At 49.5% G+C, this 21,293-nt stretch overlaps 1 protein-coding gene and 1 pseudogene across 1 annotated transcript in view; both read left to right on the forward strand.

The window, feature by feature from the left end:
* The window catches only part of VPS37B (VPS37B subunit of ESCRT-I), a 31,490-nt gene extending 12,728 nt beyond the window's left edge, over positions 1–18,762 (forward strand). The window contains exons 2-4 of the mRNA XM_012782223.2: positions 13,360–13,531; positions 15,506–15,588; positions 16,458–18,762. Coding sequence (XP_012637677.1) covers positions 13,360–13,531; positions 15,506–15,588; positions 16,458–16,949 — 747 coding nt within the window. The 3' untranslated portion in view covers positions 16,950–18,762. The remainder of the gene's footprint in view (positions 1–13,359; positions 13,532–15,505; positions 15,589–16,457) is intronic.
* LOC142863811 (uncharacterized) lies at positions 108–194 on the forward strand (annotated as a pseudogene).
* Positions 18,763–21,293: the final 2,531 nt, after the last annotated feature.

Genomic DNA, 21,293 nt, shown 5'->3' on the forward strand with positions numbered 1-21,293 from the left:
TCCCGACCTCGAGCGATCCGCCCGCCTCGGCCTCCCAGAGAGCTAGGATTACAGGCGTGAGCCACCGCGCCCGGCCTAAATTTACTTATTATTGACACCATTACCCAGTGTTGTATGAAAAGAAAGTTAGTTAGCACTCTCCTTGACACCATTATCCAAATAAGTCCAGGAAGTAGGGAGAGCTTGGTTTTTTTCTCTGAATATTAGGAAATAGGTCTTCTAGGAAGAACCAAACCCAACTTTGGTATGTCATGCCTGCCAGAACCAGAAAACTGTCAAATCATGTGTCCCTGAAAACACTTTATTTCTTGCCTAGGACAGGTCCCTTTATTTTTGAACCTAGCTTTTTGTATTTCTGTGGCTGGTTACACTTAAAGTTAATGACATACTATTTAGATTCACATGGAGGCAGCTCCATATGGAAGAGATGGTTTGAGCCTAGATCCCGTTACCTGCTCCTTTCTAAGGGAAGCAAGTTTCTTCTCAACAAGAAGGATTTTGATGTCTCCAATCAAAAAATAACTATCTTTATTAATCTGATAGTTCAAAGTAACAGGTTCTGCTTATCGAGTGGGTTGTTTTGGTGGAACATTTGATAAGCAGCTGGTAAATTTCCTTCCTGAGTAGGCCGTAGCCTTGGAGATGGTTTCACACAGCCCCCGGGATTGTTGTATTTTAGGACAGTTTCATAATGTTCTCCAATTCTTTAGCTGTATTTTCAGATCATTAATTTTGTCAGCATTTGTAATAGTCCAACTCTACAATAGTTAAGTTTTTTCAGCAAAATTGAAGATTTTAATGGAATTAAGCCATGTGAGGTTATGTTTACAACACACCTCTGAGTTACCGTAGGCTTGGATTACAGGCTTCATTTGAAAGCCTGAATTCAATTGAAGACTGTGGTGAAATTAGTTTATCATTGGCAAGATCTTTTAACTGAATGAAGGTGAATTTGGGCTTTCTAACCTAACCTTTAATATAAAGCCCCGACTCAAATTGCATATGACTTTGGTGAGATTTACGTTGAAATTAATTGGTGCGATAAGTCAAATGTAGTACAATAAAAGGAGATGCGATTAACCTGCCTGAATGCACACCAGCCCTCTTTATCACCTAATCCGTAAGCCTGCTTTATTTAAAATCTTAATGCAACCTGAACGTTTCCTCTGGAAGAGTAGTACAAAAGCTAAGATTTGTTTCACTCTTCGTCTTTGTATTATAGATAACTTTGAATTTAATTTTATCTGGAGAGGAAAAGGTCATGCAGTAAATGCTCAATAAATGTTAGCAAATATCGTTGAAATGTGGAAGTTGCTGACGGGGTGAAGTTTTCAGATTGCCACCAGTAATTTGTCTTAGTTTAATCCTTAAAGTCACGTCAGGGCCAGGTGTAGTGGCTCACGCCTGTAGTCCTAGCACTCTGGGAGGCCGAGGCAGGAGGATCACTCGAGGTCAGGAGTTCGAAATGAGCCTGAGCAAGAGCAAGACCCCGTCTCTACTATAAATAGAAAGAAATTAATTGCCCAACTAAAAATATATAGAAAAAATGAGCCGGGCATGATGGCGCATGCCTGAGCCCAGGAATTATTTGAGCCCAGGAATTTGAGGTTGCTGTGAGCTAGGCTGACACCACAGCACTCTAGCATGGGCACAGAGTGAGACTCTGTCTCAAAAAAAAAGAAAAATAAAGTCACACCAGTTTTGATTTCTCCCTTTTTCTCTCTGTTGCTTGTTATTTGAAGATCAGATGCAGTCTGTGTGTAGCGGCTGCACTGCTTCAGTACAGAGTGAATGGCGCCCCCTGGAGTTGGGCAATGTGCAACTCTCAGAGCCTCATGTAGGAGGATGGTCTCTTGATCATATGAGACTCTGAAGATCCAGACTGCGCTTTGATTGTTGTCTCCCCAGAGCCTGACACAGAGAGGTGCTTTCCTGAGTCTTTCTTTCTTTCTTTTTTCTTTTCTTTTTTTTTTTGACAAGAGTCTCACTCTGTTGCCCAGGCTAGAGTGCCGTGGCGTCAGCCTAGCTCACAGCAACCTCAAACTCCTGGGCTCAAGCGATCCTTCTGCCTCAGCCTCCCAAGTAGCTGGGACTACAGGCATGCACCACCATGCCCAGCTAATTTTTTCCATATAATTTAAGTTGTCCAGATAATTTCTTTCTATTTTTTTCAGTAGAGACGGGGTCTCTCTCTTGCTTTTGCTCAGGCTGGTCTCAAACTCCTGAGCTCAGAGGATCCGCCCGCCTTGGCCTCCCGGAGTGCTAGGATTACAAGCGTGAGCCACCACGCCCGGCCCTGAGTATTTCTTGAATGAATGAATGAATCGACCAGCCACTGTATGGGTGATTGTGGCCATGATGAGCTGTAGTTGAGGGATGGGAGCTTGTGAGTGATTTTAAAAATACATGTGTAAATTATAGTGGCTTTACTTAAGTCTCCCATGACAGCAACTGCTCTCACATTCTGATACGCTCTCTAAGTGGGAAAGGGCTGAATTTCAGCTGAAGAGAAGGGATTGCACGAACTCAGCTTATGTCTGAAGTGTGTCATGTTTTGTCACAGTAATGGGTAGCTTTGCCTTAGAGCCATCATTGTCATGATCTTAAATTTTTCCCCGTTACGTTTCACTGCCCAACCATTGCCACCGCTGTGGTGAACTAAGAGTGCAAGTAGCTTCCCAGTAGACATCTGCTTGTTTGTAATAATAAACAGTAATCTATAATGTTACTGTTTAAAAATTTATTATAAACATTTAAAGGAGCTAATCCTCAGAAGAGTTTAGCAAGATTTTAACAATAACTGACACACAGTGGCCTTAGGCGTCAGCCAGCAAGATTCTTAGGGCTGAAACTGGGCAAGTATTTAGTGATGTATCTGTGTTGGCCTGGGTACTCGGCTAGGTTTTGACAGGAGAATGAAATAAGACGGGGTTCTGCTCTTCAGGGGCTTAAAGTCCTCATCAAAAGGGAGGTTATGAGCTCAAATGTCATTTCACTTCATCTGGAAAACCGTTCCAGTTATTTATTTATTTATTATTTTTTTTGAGACAGAGTGAGTGCTGTGGCATTAGCCTTGTTCACAGCAACCTCAAACTCCTGGGCTCAAGCGATCCTTCTGCCTCAGCCTCCCAAGTAGCTGGGACTACAGGCATGCGCCACCATGCCCGGCTAATTTTTTCTATGTATATTACTTGGCCAATTAATTTCTTTCTATTTATAGTAGAGACAGGGTCTTGGTCTTGCTCAGGCTGGTTTTGAACTCCTGACCTCGAGCAATCCTCCCGCCTCGGCCTCCCAGAGTGCTAGGATTACAGGCATGAGCCACCGCGCCCAGCCCGTTCCAGTTATGAATGTATCAATCAGGCTCTGGCAAGACACTGTGCGTTCAGCTTGGGGGATCTGAGAAAAGTTGGCAAAGGAGGTTCTTTGCACGGAGAGGGCAGTGTGCAAATGCCCTGCTCACCTCAGGCCTGAGGATGGGGTCAGGAGTGGAGAACCCAGAGATGGCGACAAGGCTGCCTTGGATGGATGGAGGGAAGGCGGGTCCGGCCCTTCCACAGTCACTCTCCAGGGAGCAAAGCGCCTGCCCCAATTCACCCTCCCCCCACCCTCAGTCCCTACTGCAGAGCCCGGCCAGATCCCGAGGTGCCCGTTGGAGGGATCAGTAAATCAGTAGTTCAGCCAGTCGGCTCCTGGGTCACAGAGCGGGATGGAGAGTGGATTTCAAGGACAGGTGGAAGATTCCAGCACTGTACTAGTTTCTTGTGGCTCTGGTAAAAAATCACCACACACTGAGTGGCTTACGACAACAGAAACTTTGTCACATTTCTGGAGGCCAGAGGTCCAGAATCAGGTGCCTGTGTTTCCTCTGCAGGCTCTAGGGGAGGGTCCTTCCTGGGCTGTCCAGCTTCTGGTGGGTGCTGGCTTCCGTGGCTTGTGGCTGCATCACTCTGCCCCCACCGTCACATGCCTTCTCCTCTGTGTGTCTTTGAAACAGACTTTCGTCGTTGGACATAGGGCCACCTAAATAATCAAAGGTGATCTCCTCTGTGTGTCTTTGAAACAGACTTTTGTCATTGGATGTAGGGCTACCTAAATAATCAAAGATGATCTCTTCCTCTCCACGTCCTGAACTTGATTATATCTGCGAAAGGTCTTTTTCCAAATAAGGTCACATCTGCAGGTTCCAGGGATTAGGGAGTGAACACATCTTTTGGCGGGCCACCACCCAGCCCACTGTAAGTACCCCTCACTCCCAGGAGATACTCTCCTTCATGACACAGCAGTACCAGATTCTGTGACTCTCCATTTAGTTTGTCTGTGAGACGCACACTCGTGAGAGCAGGGACCTCACCTTTCTTGTTCACTTCTCTGCCTTCACTACCCAGTATGTCGTGGTGCTTGAAGAATCTTTTTTTTTTGGATGAATGACACAAGCACAAAAGAATACTATACAAATACAGTAAAACCAGAGATGTGCTCCGTGAACACACGGCACCCCATTGAGTGGAATGTTTCTGCTCAGCGGGTGGATTGTGTGGTGTGTGAATTACACCCCAGTAAAGGGAGGCGTCAGAGAGTGCCCGCTGCGGAGGGTCTGGCTTTGCATGGGGCTGGTTAGAAAAGGCTCAGAGTCATTGCCAGGGCCTTAGTTAAGTGGAGTTTGCAGCAGAGATTGGGGCAGGAGGGTGTTCCAGGCTGAATAGCCAGTGTGAGGAAAGTCTTGGGGAAAGAGCATTTTATCTGCCAGGCTTGGATCTTCTGCTTGTTGTTTAACAAAATGTTTTGCTTGTCAAATGTGATTGTTTACTTTGAATAAATACTAGGCCTTCTAAGAATGGTGGTAGGTGAGAGGGCATACCTCTGTTTTTACATTAAATAACCCAGCCCACATTCCAAGTACTCAATGGATTTTGAGCATTTGAAAGACTTACTTCTAAGAATTTCCATTCATTTGTTTAAATTCGATAACATAATTCAATAATGTCAGTTACTTCTTTGTGAAAAGGATTATATTAGAGTGTAAAGGGGGAGTAAGGGACTGCTATGAGCATCTTTCCACGTGTAAATTAAAAATAAAATCCTAAGGCCCCTGCTGACTGAATGGGCCCCCTCCTTGGCCAAGAGGATCCCAGAAAAACCTTAAAACTGAGTTCCTGGCCGTGATGGGAAGGGAGGTCAGACACACCTGCCTTTAGAGTTTAGACAGTACAACTGACCAGCATTAATGTTAAAATAGAGGTCATAACACTGACTTTCTGGCAATAAGGTACTGAATTGCAAACAGAGTAGGACTTAAGACCGTGCAGGGCAAAGATTAAGTCACACCTGCTGGCCATCAGTTTGCTTAACTATTGTAGCTCCTCTATGATTAGCACACTTCCTTATCTTAACTTAAAACATTCCTTTCTAGGCCAGGCGCCAGGCATTTATTCCTTTAACCAAATACAAATTAAAGAATCTCCAAACATGCTTATAACCTATAAGCCCCTGCTTCGAGATGTCCTGCCTTTTCAGGCCAAACCAATGTTCACCTTCCATGCATTGATTTATGATTTTACCTGCAATTGCTGACTCCCTAAAATACGTAAAACCAAACTGTGACCCAGCCTTTTTTTTTTTTTTTATTAATATGAGGGAGATTTCCGCGGGACTTTTTGTTACTCGCGGGGGGCAAGGGGGACTGTGCTTGAAAGAGGTGGGCGAGAGAAAGGAACGAGACTAAGCAAATGGTTGTCAAGGTCTACTTTATTTAGATTTTTTGCTGGTTTTATAATTATACAGAAACAAGGAAGTATGAACAGAAAAATAGAGTGGGGGGATGATGAGGCTCGGGTTTGGGTTAATTAGCCCCAATTAGCATTTTATAGGCATTGAAGCTGTTTGTAACTGATCACTCAACCTCAACCGGGCGGGGGTTGGGAACAATTGTAGGTAGCACACCCTGGAGCAAACAATTGCAGGTAGCACACCCTGGAGCAAGCACGTTATGGAATGCATTTTTTTTGGAGCTATAGTTGGAGGGTTGGGTGCTTATTTTTGTCTTGGGAATTTTTTAGGGCGAGGCCCATGTGTAGGACAAGTCGTTGGGGTGTTGAGGGTCTTAGTCTCTAATACCAGCCGTCCCGGGTCAGTTTCTCAAGACACTCTTAAGAGTGTGTTCTTCAGGCCATTGTTCCTTTTACTGGCTCAGACTAAACTTCTTTAAATTATTTTACAGAGTTTAGTTTTTTCCAGTTAACATATGCAAAAGTTAACACAGGCCGGGCGCGGTGGCTCACGCCTGTAATCCTAGCTCTCTGGGAGGCCGAGGCGGGCGGATTGCTCGAGGTCGGGAGTTCGAAACCAGCCTGAGCAAGAGCGAGACCCCGTCTCTACTATAAATAGAAAGAAACTAATTGGCCAACTAATATATATAGAAAAAATAAGCCGGGCATGGTGGCGCATGCCTGTAGTCCCAGCTACTCGGGAAGCTGAGGCAGAAGGATCGCTTGAGCCCAGGAGTTTGAGGTTGCTGTGAGCTAGGCTGACGACATGGCACTTACTCTAGCCTGGGCAACAAAGGGAGACTGTCTCAAAAAAAAAAAAAAAGTTAACACATACCTTGAGCTTGGAAACGTGGACAGGGTTGACTGCCTTGGTGTTGAGGAAAGCACAATTGTAATTACAGATGAAGCAGCCAGACTCTGGCCAGCTTGAATCAGAATTTCACATTGTGGAAGTGCCTGGTTTGGAAAGCATCCTAAGAAACCCAAACCCTTGACCAGCGCGGCCAGCAGGGCTGCAGGCAGTCTCCTGTCCCTGTCCCAGTCCTGTGTGCCTGTCATTTGTAACCATTGCTTGTGCAGAAGGGAGTTTATATCTGTTTTCTTTCTTTCTTTCTTATCTGCCACACTCCCCCAGCCGAGATAAATGATGACACGTACATTTGAGATAGAATGTGCGCTCTGAGAGAACTACACATGTAGATGATACCAACATTAGCACCCTGAGAGGAAAGGGGTCTTCACATTTCTGCCTAGACAAATACATATAAGATACCTTTTCTCTCTCTCTTTTTTGTTTAAAAACAAAGCCAGTTTATTTTCCTAGAACCTCTGCCCTTCTGATTGTACTAATATCTAACAAGGTTTTCTTTTTAATTAAAAAAATGACTTTTTGTGTTAAGTTACACATTCTTGTTATAATGAATCAAACACTATGATGATAGTCAAAGGTAGAAAGGGGGAAGTTTAAAAAAAGTCACACGATCCAGGTCCTTGCCGTGTGAACTCTGGGCGGACGTTCCTCGGCAGCTCTGCGCTGGACAGGCAGAGATAACCCGATACGATGGGACGCTGCTGCAGATGCCGTTAGCAGGCATCTCGTTTTTCTTTGATTTTGAAAAGAAGAGGAAACTGAAGTGAAACTGAGGACATTTATAAAAATGTTTCTTTACCACAGAGAGATTATTTCCTGAAAAGACTTCTCTATGGTTAAGAAAAAGGGTCATGAGAATTGTCAGGAGGTCGGCAGCGCTGTTTTCAATTTCAGGTGAGCAGCTTCTGTCTGATTTTTTGAGACAGAGTCTCACTCTGTTGCCTGGGCTTAGAGTGCTGTGGCATCAGCCTAGCTCACAGCAACCTCAAACTCCTGGGCTCAAGCGATCCTACTGCCTCCGCCTCCGAGTAGCTGGGATTACAGCCACATGACACCATCCCCGGCTAATTTTATTTTTATATATATATATATATATATATATATATATATTTTTTTTTTTTTTAGTTGTCCGGCTAATTTCTTTCTATTTTTTTTTAGTAGAGACCGGGTCTCGCTCTTGCTCAGGCTGGTCTCGAACTCCTGAGCTCAAATGTTCCTCTTACCTCTGCCTCCTAGAGTGCTAGGATTACAGGCATCAGCCATCACGAGTGGCCTTCTGTCTGGTTTTTTCAGTCTGATGGTCCCTAAAATACCTCTCTAAGCATTCTTAGATGAACTGCACAAGATCAGCCTGAGAAGGGTGGAGAGTCTGCTGCTTGTCACGCAGAGTGGCCGCCACCTGGGCCTTTCTGAGTGGCCTATGCTGCCCCCTCGGTAGGGGCTCCCAGTCCTGTCCCAGCCAGCTTGCCTTTGCTTTGCAAATGAAAAGGCTGTGGGTGTTTCCTCCCCACTTTTCCCAGCTGGAACTGCAGAGTCAAAGGTGTGTTCTGGGGTGGTTATGAGTATTGGAAAAGCTTTATCCAATGCTTAAACAGCTCCTACCCTTCAAGCACACATGTCCTGGCCATTGTCCCTGTTGCCATTGTCCCGGAGGGTGCTATGGGTGTGTCTTGGTGGCCACTTAGAATTTACTGGTATTTCTATTACATAAAAGCAACTGAATACCCAAAGGATATAAAAAATTATAGCCAGTATAACAAAAGTCATCAGTTGGAGTTTGATTTAGTCTCTTTTGCTGGCTGGTGACTGGCTTTATGCATCTTATACAAATGAATTCTTTTTTTTTTTGAGACAGAGTCACACTCAGTTGCCCAGGCTGCAGTGCTGTGGCATCAGCCTAGCTCACAGCAACCTCAAACTCCTGGGCTCAAGCATTCCTCCTGCGTCAGCCTCCTGAGTAGCTGGGACTACAGGTGTGTGTCACTACACCAGGCCAATTTTTTTCTGTTTTTGTTAGAGATAGGGTCTCACTCTTGCTCAGGCTGGTTTCAAACTCCTGACCTCAAACAATCCTCCCACCTTGGCCTCCCAGAGTGCTAGGATTACAAGGCATCCTAGCTGCCGGGCCCAACCTGAATTTCCTTTTTATTAAAGCCTGTGCTTCCTTGTGTTCCTCTCCTCTAGGACTTTCTAATATGTAGAAGAAGTGATTTTGACTTGACTAATACCCTATAAAAGTAAGGTTTGTTTTTTTTTTTTTTTTTTTTTTTTTTTTTTGAGACAGAGTCTCGCTTTGTTGCCCAGGCTAGAGTGAGTGCCATGGCGTCAGCCTAGCTCACAGCAACCTCAAACTCCTGGGCTCGAGTGATCCTTCTGCCTCAGCCTCCCGGGTAGCTGGGACTACAGGCATGCGCCACCATGCCCGGCTAATTTTTCTATATATATCAGTTGGCCAATTAATTTCTTTCTATTTATAGTAGAGACGGGGTCTCGCTCTTGCTCAGGCTGGTTTTGAACTCCTGACCTTGAGCAATCCGCCCGCCTCGGCCTCCCAAGAGCTAGGATTACAGGCGTGAGCCACAGCGCCCGGCCTGGTTTTTTTGTTTTTTGTAGGTGCATTTTATAGTGAAACTGAAGCAGTGGTTTTCAGCTTATCTGTATGAATCACCTGAGAGCTTTGAGAAAAATCACCATGCCTGGGCCCCTCCTAGAGAGTTTGACTGATGGAGGTTGGGGTTAGTGTGGGCATTGGGGTTTTTAACAACCCCCTGCCCCCTTGGTGATTCGAATGTGCAGCTGAAGTTGCAAACCATTGCTGTCAGGTGACTTTGTTAAAGGAGCCCGTCCAGTTTGTAAAGGATCGGAGGCCCTTCTTGACAGACATAGCCCCCCTTTCTTTACTCCACATTTTCTTACCTATTTTATTTGCCAGACTTGCCTTTGGGTGACTTTTGCCTTTTTTCGGGTTGGAGTGGGATTCTGATTCCTTCAGCAGATCTTTAACCGAGTGGTAAAGCGTGTGAGGTGCTTGGCATGTGAAAGACGAGTGTGTAGTTTGTATTCCCAGGGGGAAGACAGGGAGCAAGAAGAGATTACCACTCCCTGGTGGCAGTTAATGCCCCCACAGAAATGGGCTCTGTGACAGAGGGTGGCTGCTGGTGTAGGTAGGATGATCAAGGAGGCTTCTGTGAGGGTGAGCCCAAGGCCTGTGTTCTCAGAACTGACCAGGAAGGGGCAGGGGGTCCAGGTCACGCAGGGCCTCACAGATCCGGGTTGCCGAGTTTGGTTCCATTTGTGCTGACTCAGTTTACGCAAGAAGAGGCGCTCCTGTTCCTCAGAATCCTCTGTGCCTGACTCAGGGCCTGGCAGATGATAGTTGCTCAGTAAATATTTGTTGAACAAAGAATTGAAGTCAGAGTGACAGAGTACACAGAGCAGTGGGTCTGGGAGCAGGAACCAGAGTCCCGGTCCTGCTTGTGGCCTTGAACACACCCAACATCCATCAGATGAGACTAGCAGGGAAAAAAGATCTCAGCAGTGGCTGGTTTATTTATTTATAATTAAACTTTATTTTGAGATAATTGTAGATCCATATGCAGTTGTGAGAAATAATAGAGAGTGGATGTGGTGGTAAATGCCTACAGTTCCAGCCACTCAGGAGGCTGAGATGGGAGGATTGCTTGAGGCCAGGAGTGCAAGACCAGCCTGGAGAACATAGCGAGAAGCAAGACCCTGTCTCTCTCTCTTTTTTTTGAGACAGAGTCTCGCTTTGTTGCCCAGGCTAGAGTGAGTGCTGTGGCGTCAGCCTAGCTCACAGCAACCTCAAGCTCCTGGGCTCAGGCGTTCCTCCTGCCTCAGCCTCCCGAGTAGCTGGGACTACAGGCATGCGCCACCATGCCCGGCTCATTTTTTCTATATATGTTAGTTGGCCAATTAATTTCTTTCTATTTATAGTAGAGGCGGGGTCTCACTCTTGCTCAGGCTGGTTTCGAATTACTGACCTTGAGCAATCGCCCACCTCGGCCTCTCAGAGAGCTAGGACTACAGGCGTGAGCCACCGCGCCGGCCAAGACCCTGTCTCTTAAGAAAAGAACACAAATCCTATTCATGGATCCTAGTCTCTCCTCCAGGCATGGTCTCAGGAGAGGTGCATCTGACGTCCCGCGAAAGGGGAACGCTTTTGCCTCTCTCTGCCTCATAGGCCTCAAAGAAGACACCCCTTTTATTTCAGTTCAAAATGGGAGCACATTGTCAGAGTCCATCAAGGTGTCTTCCCTCTGTCTCCCCCTCTGATTGCTCTGAGGCTCAAAGCCCTAAATTAACAATAATAACAAATGAGCCACCATTTCTTGAGCTCCTGGCTTTAAAGAACAGTGCTTTTAGCTGGTCGCAATGGCACGTGCCTGTAAGCCCAGCTACTCGGGAGGCTGAGACGTGAGTATCGCTTGAGTCCAGGGATTGGAGACCAGCCTAGGGAAAATAGACCCCCACTCTAAAAAAAAAAAAACCACAGAAAGAATACAGAGAGATCCTGTGTCCCCTTCGTCCAGTTTCCCCAGCGTGACATTTGGTGAGATTCTAGTACATGCTCCCAATATCCTACCAGGGTATTGTATTGACACTGACCTGTCAGGATGCAGAACATAGTGACATTTTCTCCATCTTGGGGATCCCTCACATTGCCACAACCCCCTGCAGCCACTGCTAATCTTTATTTTTGTAATTTTGTTATTTCAAGAATGTTGTATACATGGAATCATGGCGTGTGTGGCCCCTTGGGATTGGCTTTTTTCACTTAGTGTAATTCCCTGGAGCTTCATGCGAATTTTTGAGCCTGTCAATAGTGCGCTGCTTTTACACTGCCGAGCGGTGTGCCGTGGTGTGGACATCCCGCAGTGTGTTCAGCCCTTTACCCGTTAAAAGATTTTGCTCCATGATTTTGGCTGCCACAAATAAATGTTGCTCTGAACACTAACGCTCAGGTTTTTGTGTGAATGTAGGTTTGCATGTCTCTGGCATACATGCCCAAGAGTACAATTTCTGTGTCATATAGTAGTTACACGTTTAGTTTTAGAAGAAAAGGCCAAACTCTTTTCCCTAGTGGCTGTACAATGGTGTATTTTTGTTTGTTCTTTCAAATGGCTTAATAGTGGAAGGAAAGGCGGTTCTGGGACTTGGTGTATGAAGCCGTGGGAGCATGCCGCCGCTCGGGTGGACAGGGAGGTGGAGGCTGGGGCGCCACCCCCTGCTCACCAGGAGCCCAGGTGAAACTTGGTCTTTCCAGCCCCAGAATTCTCCTTGCTTGCCAAGAGCAGTAGGAAGAGATGAGAGCGTTTCTCCTGCCCTAATTGTGGGGATGTTCTTAGCTTTTATTTTATAGTGTTGAGCTAGAGGTTTAATTTTCCATTGTAATTTAAATCTTTCTGTTTTAAGCTGAGCCTAATCTTTATGACCCTTGGGCCCAGCTGTCACAGCCTGGGACTCACAGATTATGTGTCTGCTGAATAGCGCCTTCCCGCTGGGTGGCTGGGGTCTCCGGACCCAAGGGCTTTTTTCTTTGTTCTCTGACTCTAGTCTCTTCGCTCTGTGTGTGTGTGTTTGGGGGGGATATTTGTGCACGAGTACACTGGGAAATGTGCAGGAGCAATAAATGGGCTTGGAGGGCAGGAGTAGCCAGGAATCTATACCCAGACTACCAAGAGGAAGGAAGTTGCAGCAGAAATAGACCGGGTGTGGTGGTAGAAAATATCAGGGGGAAAATGAGATGACTGGGGTGGGGCCGAAGAGGAGCCACTTAACGAGAAACACGGCCACCCCCGTGGGGGACCGTGAGCTGTTGAAACTTAGCAGTGCGGAGGGTGGGGTGGTAGCGTGGTGCAGGAAGGTGATCACGAGGGAGTGAGAGGGGAGCTGAAGCATGGATGTGTTGTGTGTTGCTGTTTAAACATACTTCGGCTAAGTTTTGTTAGGAGCAAACTTACCTCTTTTTCAAACCTTTCATTCCCCCTTTCATCCCTAAGGTCTGGGCAGGTGGCTTCTCTACCTGCCAGGTAGCCTGTCATTGCTTGAAAGGATAGAGTGAAACCCCTTTGGGCAGATAAGTCCCCCTGCTCACCCAGCTTTGGGTTGACTCTCCTGACGGACTGGCGGCCGGGAGCTGGGCAGACTGGGAGCTGGCAGCAGGCACGGGAGAGACGGAAGGACCAGGGTGGCTGCAGACGTCATTGATTCTCAGAGTCTCTCAGGCTGGCTGCTTGGATCTCTAAGCCTGAATTGACATCTTGCCAACTGGCCCCCTCTGATAAAAGTGATTCTTTAACTTCCTCTGGAGCACCAGAAACTAGTTTTGGAAAAAATCTAGCTCTAAATCTTTACAGCTGTTTACTTCTGTGGGCACAATGGCAGCAGCAGTAAGGAATTCAAGCCGCAGCGTAGCCATCGAAGGGAAAGCTTAGCACGGAGTCCCAGGGCAAAGCCTGTCCTGGAGACATGTTGGAAAGGAAGTTGGCCTTGCTCTGTACGAAGAGGGAACAGCATCCAAACGAGAAACCACAGGGGCTTGAGCCTTGGCTGGTAGCATCTGCCCGGTGGATGGTGCCAGCCTGGAGACCAGCGAGACGGCAGCAGATGCTCCTGGAGTGGGCATGGGGACCTCTGGGGACTTGCCTGTGAATTCATACGCTTTTGGTTCTCATCTTCCTGTGTGTTCCTTCCTTGCAGACACAGAATATTCAGCTTAACAAAGACATGACGCTCGCCAGCAACCGGAGCCTGGCAGAAGGAAACCTTTTGTACCAGCCCCAGCTGGACACTCGGAAAGCACGCTTGACCCAAAAGTACCAGGAACTCCAGGTTCTCTTTGAAGCCTATCAGATAAAGAAGACCAAATTAGGTACCTTTTTAGGGTGATCTTTTGAGACTAACGAGTTGAGGAAAGGTCACATTTTCAAACTGTTGCCCTACCAGGAAAGAAATACTATTATGGAAAAATTTAGGTTAAGACAGTGAGTCTGCTGCAATGAAGAAATCATTTACATATAGAATGTAGAGGGGTCCCCAGGCCTGCTGCCTGACCTATACTGTGGGCTGGGAGGGTGGGACAAATAGCAGGACCAGCCCCGCCTCCCAGTGGAGTGGCTCTGCCTGGTGGCAGCTTCTGCTGAGGTCAGCCCAAGCCCCTGAACACCTCCGGGGTCTGCAGCCTGAGCGGGGCAGCAGCGTGGGCACCTCAGGCTGGTTACGAGGAAAGGGGGGTGGGTAGGGGAGGAAGGTTAGAAGTTACCAGGTTAGAAAAGAGACTTAACCACTTTTTAAATTCAAAACTCTCTAAAGCCTTCTCTCAACAGCATAGATGAGGCCAGGCGTGGTGGCTCACGCCTGTAATCCTAGCACTCTGGGAGGCCGAGGCGGGAGGATTGCTTGAGGTCAGGAGTTCGAAACCCGCCTGAGCGAGACCCCGTCTCTACTAACAATAGAAAGAAATTAATTGACCATCTAAAAATATATATAGAAAAAAATTCACTGGGCATGGTGGTGCATGCCTGTAGTCCCAGCTACTCGGGAGGCTGAGGCAGGAGGATTGCTTGAGCCCAGGAGTTTGAGGTTGCTGTGAGCTAGGCTGACGCCATGGCACTCACTCTAGCCTGGGCAACAAAGTGAGACTCTGTCTCAAGAGAAAAACAAAACAAAAAACACAGTATAGATGAAAGGCAGTTTTCTGAATTACAATATTCAGCAGATGTTTGATGCTGCATTTGACCCTCAGAGTTAATGGTGGAAAATGTACATCACTGAGACACTTTGTTTTAATGTCGCATTTTAATTTGCAGCCATTAAGAGGAGACAAAGGAATTGAGTATCATTCAGAGTCCCGAATGCTTTTGCTGTCTGTCACAGGGACTTAAGATTAAAGACAAGTGGGTTAAAACCCATTCCCTTCAGTGAGGTTGACAGTGATGTCTGATATTATTTGCTATTATCCCCTCATTATCTGCGTAACGTCAGTAAAAATTTACCGTGACACGCCCAGCCGTAATACAGAAAAGTGGAAAGATTGGCAACTCGCTGGTGAGGGTGTGCGGCTCACGGTTGCCGGCGGGATGTGAATTGGTGCGGCCACCGTGGCAGGGCTGCTGGGCAGCGCCTGCGGAGTGGGAATATGCACGCTCTGCGACTCAGCAGTTCTTCTCCTGGGTGTGTATTCCTGTCAGAAGATAGGACCAAGAGCATCTGTTGTTACCTTATTTGGAAACAATCTAACTGTCCATGGATAGAATAAGCATATACATTATAGTTACATAATGGAATACTACATAGCATTGAAATAAGTGAGTCGATGAGTTGTTAGTGAGTTGTCAGTGCACGCAGGAACATGATCGCAGAGCCGTGGCTGAGCGCGAGAAGCCAGCACGGGGCACACACTGGTCCTGCCAGTGCCAAGTTCACCTCCAGCGGCACTCTGAGGGGTGGGCGTGGGGGAGCCCCGTGGGCAGGCTCCTCGTGAGAGCCGGTGGAGGGGCTGGGTTATACACCTGAACGTCTGAGGGTGCACTTCGCATGTGCGTTCTTGGTGTGAGCCATCACTCAGACACGTAAAGGAAATACACGTTGCTCTGTTTCCATCACACATTCACAAATGGCGACACTGGGTGCTGGCGTGGATGCTGGCGCCCAGGCACTTGTTCTGTGCAGTTGTCCCTCTTGTGTGTGGATTTTAAGGCCTTTCTTCTGCTGTCAGTAGGTGTGACTGTCTGTTGCCTTTCCAGTTGAAATGACCCTGACAGAAATGGGAAGGTGTCGGGGTGGGTGTCGTCAGCAGGGGCTGTTTGGATGCCCCTCACCATGTCGTGCCTCTCGCTTCTTCCAGATAAACAGTCTAGCAGCGCTTCCTTGGAGACCCTGTTAGCACTCCTTCAAGCAGAAGGGGCCAAGATCGAGGAAGACACTGAGGTAAGTAAAGCCAGCCAGCCTTCGCGGAGGTGCCCCAGGGCATGTTTCCTAGGTCTTGGTGGCTTTGGGCAGTCAGTGGGCCAACTTCCTCCAGGGACAGCGAGTGCCACACTTCCATGGCCAGGAGGTGGTGCCCCCCAGGCATGCAGGCTGCGTGTGAGCGGGCCTGGCCTGCAGACTGGGGAAAGTGCCCGGCAGGGGTTGAGGGAGCAGCAGGGCACGTGCATGTGGCCCTGTGAATCAGCACCAACCCTCGAGTGCCAGCGGCAGTGACTGACTGCTGTGCTTGTGAGTCATCTGGTGGCTGCAGTGCCTTTCAGACACAGCCAGCTACGTACGTCTTTGCAAGTGATGAGGAAATGAGTCAAGGTCAAATGTACACTTGTGGCAAGTCTGGGCTGGCAGGGTGCTGCCAAGATCAGGCCAGGCTGCTCTGATTAACCATTAGGCCTTGGGGGGCCCGATAGACACAGGTGAGTTTCTGTCTTCCAGACCCATCAGGGCGAGTCTGTCAGGGTGTGGCCTGGTGGAAGCAGGGAGGTGTTGGCCAGGGGAGGGCCAGGGGACCCAGAGGTCATGGCTGCCAAGGGCCCCTTCATCTCCCCCAGGCCTGCTGCCCTTCCATGCTGGTGGTTAGGAGGGTGGGGTGTGCCCTCTCCTCCCAGTGGCTCTGCCTGGTGGTGGCTCCTGCTGTCAGCCTGAGCCCACGACCTCCAGGCTCTGGACTGAGTGGCGCATGTGTGGGCACCTTGGGGTGGATACCAAGAAAGAGGGTGTTGGGAGGAAGCTGGGATGTTGCTTCTCCCTGTGCCCTGGACTATGAATGCAGCTGGCTGTCCCTATACCCAGGCTTCTCCTGCCTCTTTCAGGACATGGCAGAGAAGTTTCTGGATGGAGAGCTTCCTCTAGACTCCTTCATTGACGTCTATCAGAGCAAACGGAAACTGGCCCACATGCGAAGAGTAAAAATCGAGAAGCTCCAGGAGATGGTGCTGAAGGGGCAGAGACTCCCGCAGGCCCCAGCTCCACTGCCGCCCAGGGTGCCCGAGCTGGCGTCTGCTGCCCCCCTGCCCTACGCCGCCCTGGAGGCCAGCGGGCCTCCCTCCGTCGTGCCTCGGCGCATCCCCCCGCCACCGCCCCCGGTGCCTGCAGGACGCTTGGCCACCCCGTTTACCGCCGCCATGGGCTCAGGACAGGCCATGCCCTACCCGGGATTACAGTGTCCGCCCCTGCCCCCCCGAGTGGGCCTTCCGCCCCAGCAAGGATTCTCTGCGCAGTTTGTGTCGCCGTACCCGCCGGCCCTGCCCCAGAGACCCCCACCCCGGCTGCCGCCACACCAGCCAGGCTTCATCCTCCCGTGAGCGCCGGTGCCCCGTCCTTCCCTGGGAGACGCCCTCCGCCCCCCATGCCACATCGGCGCACGGGCTGTGAGGTCGGGCTCTGTGCCCTGGGCCAGTGTCTGTCTGATTTTAGAACTGTAGGTCCGTGGGGAAGTATAGGTAGAAGCCCAGGTTTTGTGCACTTGAGGCCGTTGTGTGTGCCGGGTCACAGCCTGGCCTCCCGTGCGTTTTGTTGGTTTGCATTCTTGGTCTGATTTCTGAGTGTCGTAGTGTTGGCGGACTCATGCGCTTGGGAAGAAACAAAGCCTCTCCCATTCCCATTTTGAATTATGGTCCTCCCATTGCAGCTTTATTTAATGAGCATGGTTAACGATCTCTGTTTTATTTTCAAAAGTCAGTTCTGTGTGTCTTGGCCCACTGGCCACCGCTGCCCTGGTAAGGGTCAGTCCCTGCTGGCCGCCCAGACAGTGCGCCTGTGGCTGGGCCACGACGTGCAGCTGCATTGTGCTCCCAGACTCTGTTTGGGGTAGGTCGCCACAGTCAGTCTCCTCCCCTACCTGGCTGCTTCTCATGTCTCAAAGCCACAAGCAAAGTTTGCACTTGGCCCAGGGCCACGTCCAGAGGCTGGGAGAGCTGTGGCCCCGGCGCGCAGAGACAGGGCAGCTGGACTTTGCACAGCAAACCGTCGCCAGCTCCCCCTCCCCCTCCCATCTGGAGCTGGCCCTGAGGGTTTCTCTGAAGAAACACTCCCCCAATATTTTTACTACCTGTGTAATTTTCATGTTTTATATTTGGAAAGAAAATTCTTTTGACACTCCCAAGACCATTCAGGGAAATTTTATAAAAAAACAAAACATTGTTTTGAGCAGATTGAAATGCAGATGAAGTGAATGCAACTTTCGTGCAGGCTGCACGGTCACACCTGCGGGTGCCCTGCTGTGCCTTAGCTTCACCAGGTGCCGGGACTCAGATGCCTGCAAGGGGCTGGGCAGAGCCCCGGTGCTCAGAAGGGCTCGTTCAAGTTCGTTGTTACGCTGCAGGTGGAAGAAAAGTCCGGCCACTTCAAACCAGGATTCTCTTAGCCAATATTCTCTTCCTCTGGCCGGCTGGTTCTGGGGGCCAGTGGGCCCAGGGTGCAGCGGTGCGGGGTGGCAGGGGGGGTTGGAGAAAGCCCGCCCCCCAGGATTGAGGGGGTGGAGGGTACGCCCTGGCAACCTGCACTGCCTCTTCCTTTCCTTCTGGGATCTGTCTCTCATGTGCGACGTGTGCTGAAGCCCAGGTCCCGGCTGGGGGAGCCGCACCACTCACTTGTTGACAAAAGCCTGTGTGCTCATTGGTGGAACTTCTGGCCCTACCCTCAGCTGTCACCTCTCAGGCAGCCAGGGCCCGACCTATGACCCACTGCCAGCTGGCTGCCACCCAGGGTGACAGAAGGCAGAGCTGAAACAGGGTCTGTCCCAGTGGCCCGTGGTCTAGGTCACCAACCTGTCCTCAATTACTGTATACTCCTGCTTCTGGACTTGAACTCTATTAAAACTGTTTTTTTTAAGAAAATGGAGCTGCAAAGGATGATTCACTGCCACACCCATCAGGTGGGCTTGCCATGTTCTGTGAATCTCGAGCGAGTGGTGCCACCCACCTCCAATACCTCTGCTGCCGGCCTGCTGTTGGGGATGCCTGCAGCCCGGCAGGGGCCTCGGCCAGACACAAGCTCGGTGTTGATGTTGTGCGGGCCACCAGGCTGGGCCTGCTGTCGCTGTCCAGGGCCACGTCTGGCACTGTGGTTGTAAAGCTATAGGACCGTTTTTAATAAATAGAGAATTATTAATAATAATTGTCCTGTCACTTATTAACCTGGGGTTGTGGATGTTCATGCTGTGTTTGGTTCTAAGAGTCATTGATCAGAGTTCCAGCGGGAAGGTGACTGTTCTTGAAGTTAAAAACAAAAGGCTCCCGAGACTGAAGGCTCTGCCTGTCTTGGGTCCTGATGCCCATCCTCTTGGATTCTTAGAGTCTGTTCATAAACACCAGTGGCGGGCAGGAAGCAGCGCATCCTCCTGTGTGTATTAAAAACCCTGTCTCTGCAGGACCGAAGCCACAGTGCCGGAGCAGGGGGCTGAGGAGGACCTCAGGGCTTGGGCTGTTTCTGGCCTCTGTACTCGGGTCACTGCCATGTGCTGTACTGAGGGAGACTCTAGTTAGGACCTCTGCTTGTTTCAAATGGGAAAATTTCAGTGGTTCTGACACCTTGCTTTGGGGACTTGGTGGCAGGGTTTTAAGGGGACACAGTGGCCCCTGCCCAGAGCAAAGCCTAGTGGGGTGCTGCTCCCCTCAAGGCTGGGGGGCATCCAGCCCTGCCTCCTGTGCAGAGCTCCACACCTGTGCCCGCCACCCCGGACAAGCTGCTTATCTGGGCCTCAACACCCTTGCCAAGGACTCTGGGAACACCAAGGTGGGTGCAAGCTTACCCGTTGCCGTCTCTGAATAGGCTGCCATTCCTGGCACATCATTGTGTCATCAGGATGTGCAGGAAAAATTCGTGGTTTTCCTATTGGGAAGAGGGACCCTTTTCCTGAGAAATTAGTCTGCCTTTTATAAAAGCGTGTCTCATATTTTCTCTTTTCCAGTGGCTGCTAGGAAGCTTATACCTGGATCTGTCATCCACCTCCAGCGAGGATACTGGACTGCACAGTGAGTGCTGTGGCTTCTCATCAGCTCCGCCTATTATGTCCTCCCCTCTGTGAGCAAAGGTACCAGGCAGGGGCGGTGACTAATTCCAGGGTGAGTAGTAAGTGGGGGTGCCAAGGCCATACAAGGCTTCAGATTTCTAGCCCAGCACTCCTGAACTGGAGTCTCCAGTGTAAGGTCGGATCATTGAGGACTTAAAAATGCCAACTCAAGTTTCCTTGGATCATTTGAGTACAGTCGGCGCGTGCCAGCTTGCGCTGGTTTATATTTAGCAGAGAATCGTTTGCTTTAGTGCTGTCTGCAGCTGTTGGGCCTCGTGCACGAGAATGAGGCATGGGCTCCGTCTCGGCTGCCCTTATGTTACAGTGACCAGTTTGTAAAGCACTGTCATGCACAGGGTCCCATCTGCCCAGCACGAGTGCCTGCGGGTGCAGGAGCCAGCTGCTCTGGAGCCATCCGAGGTGACTTTCTCCCCTGACCTGCACTGTCCTTTTTTTTTTGTTTGTTTGTTTTTTTTTTTGTTTTTTTTTTTTGAGACAGAGTCTCGCTTTGTTGCCCAGGCTAGAGTGAGTGCCGTGGCATCAGCCTAGCTCACAGCAACCTCAAACTCCTGGGCTCCAGTGATCCTTCTGCCTCAGCCTCCCAGGTAGCTGGGACTACAGGCATGCGCCACCATGCCCGGCTAATTTTTTATATATATATCAGTTGGCCAATTAATTTCTTTCTATTTATAGTAGAGACGGGGTCTCGCTCTTGCTCAGGCTGGTTTTGAACTCCTGACCTTGAGCAATCCGCCCGCCTCGGCCTCCCAAGAGCTAGGATTACAGGCGTGAGCCACAGCGCCCGGCCTGCACTGTCCTTTTGTTCCATCAGTGCTGGTGACAAGGCAGGGCTGCCCCAGACTTCCCTCTGGCATATGTGCCTGGGGAAGTGGGTGCTGCAGGGCCAGCTGCGCACTTGGACTTAGACACTCTGCAAGTCCTCTAATAGGCTGCATATTGGCCGGGTGCGGCGGCTCATGCCTATAATCCTAGCACTCTCTGAGGCCGAGGTGGGCGCATCACTCGAGGTCAGGAGTTCGAAACCAGCCTGAGGGAGACCCTGTCTCTACTAAAAATAGAAAGAAATTAATTGACCATCTAAAAATATATATACAAAAAATTAGCCAGGCATGATGGTGCATGCCTATAGTCTCAGGTACTCGGGAGGCTGAGGCAGGAGGATCACTTGAGCCCAGGAGTTTGAGGTTGCTGTGAGCGAGGCTGATGCCATGGCACTCACTTTGGCCTGGGCAACAGAGTGAGACTCTGTTTCAAAAAAAAAGGCTGCATGTGGCCATGATGGTTGGTTGCAGACCAGCTGGAGTCAAGGTCCCTAGGAAGCTTATGTGTGGTGTCAGAGACACACCAAGGGGTTAACAACCCATGGGGGTTCTTGGGAATGGAGGTGGCTGATGCAGCCACCTGTGTGAAAGGAGGGCCCTGTAGCCTAAATTGCCCAGAGATGTGGGGTGGGGGGCACTTCTTGGCAGAACCATCAGCACTAGTGAGATTCTCTGTGGTCCCAAGTGCTCTAGTGTTACCTGCAAAAATTATGGGGCCCCTGCCCAGCACCTGGACAGCCCGGTGAAGGGACCACGGCGCATCCCTGGAGAAATGAGTCAGGGGCACTGGTGAC

Source organism: Microcebus murinus, chromosome 22 (assembly GCF_040939455.1).
Source record: "Microcebus murinus isolate Inina chromosome 22, M.murinus_Inina_mat1.0, whole genome shotgun sequence".
Lineage (NCBI taxonomy): Eukaryota > Metazoa > Chordata > Mammalia > Primates > Cheirogaleidae > Microcebus > Microcebus murinus.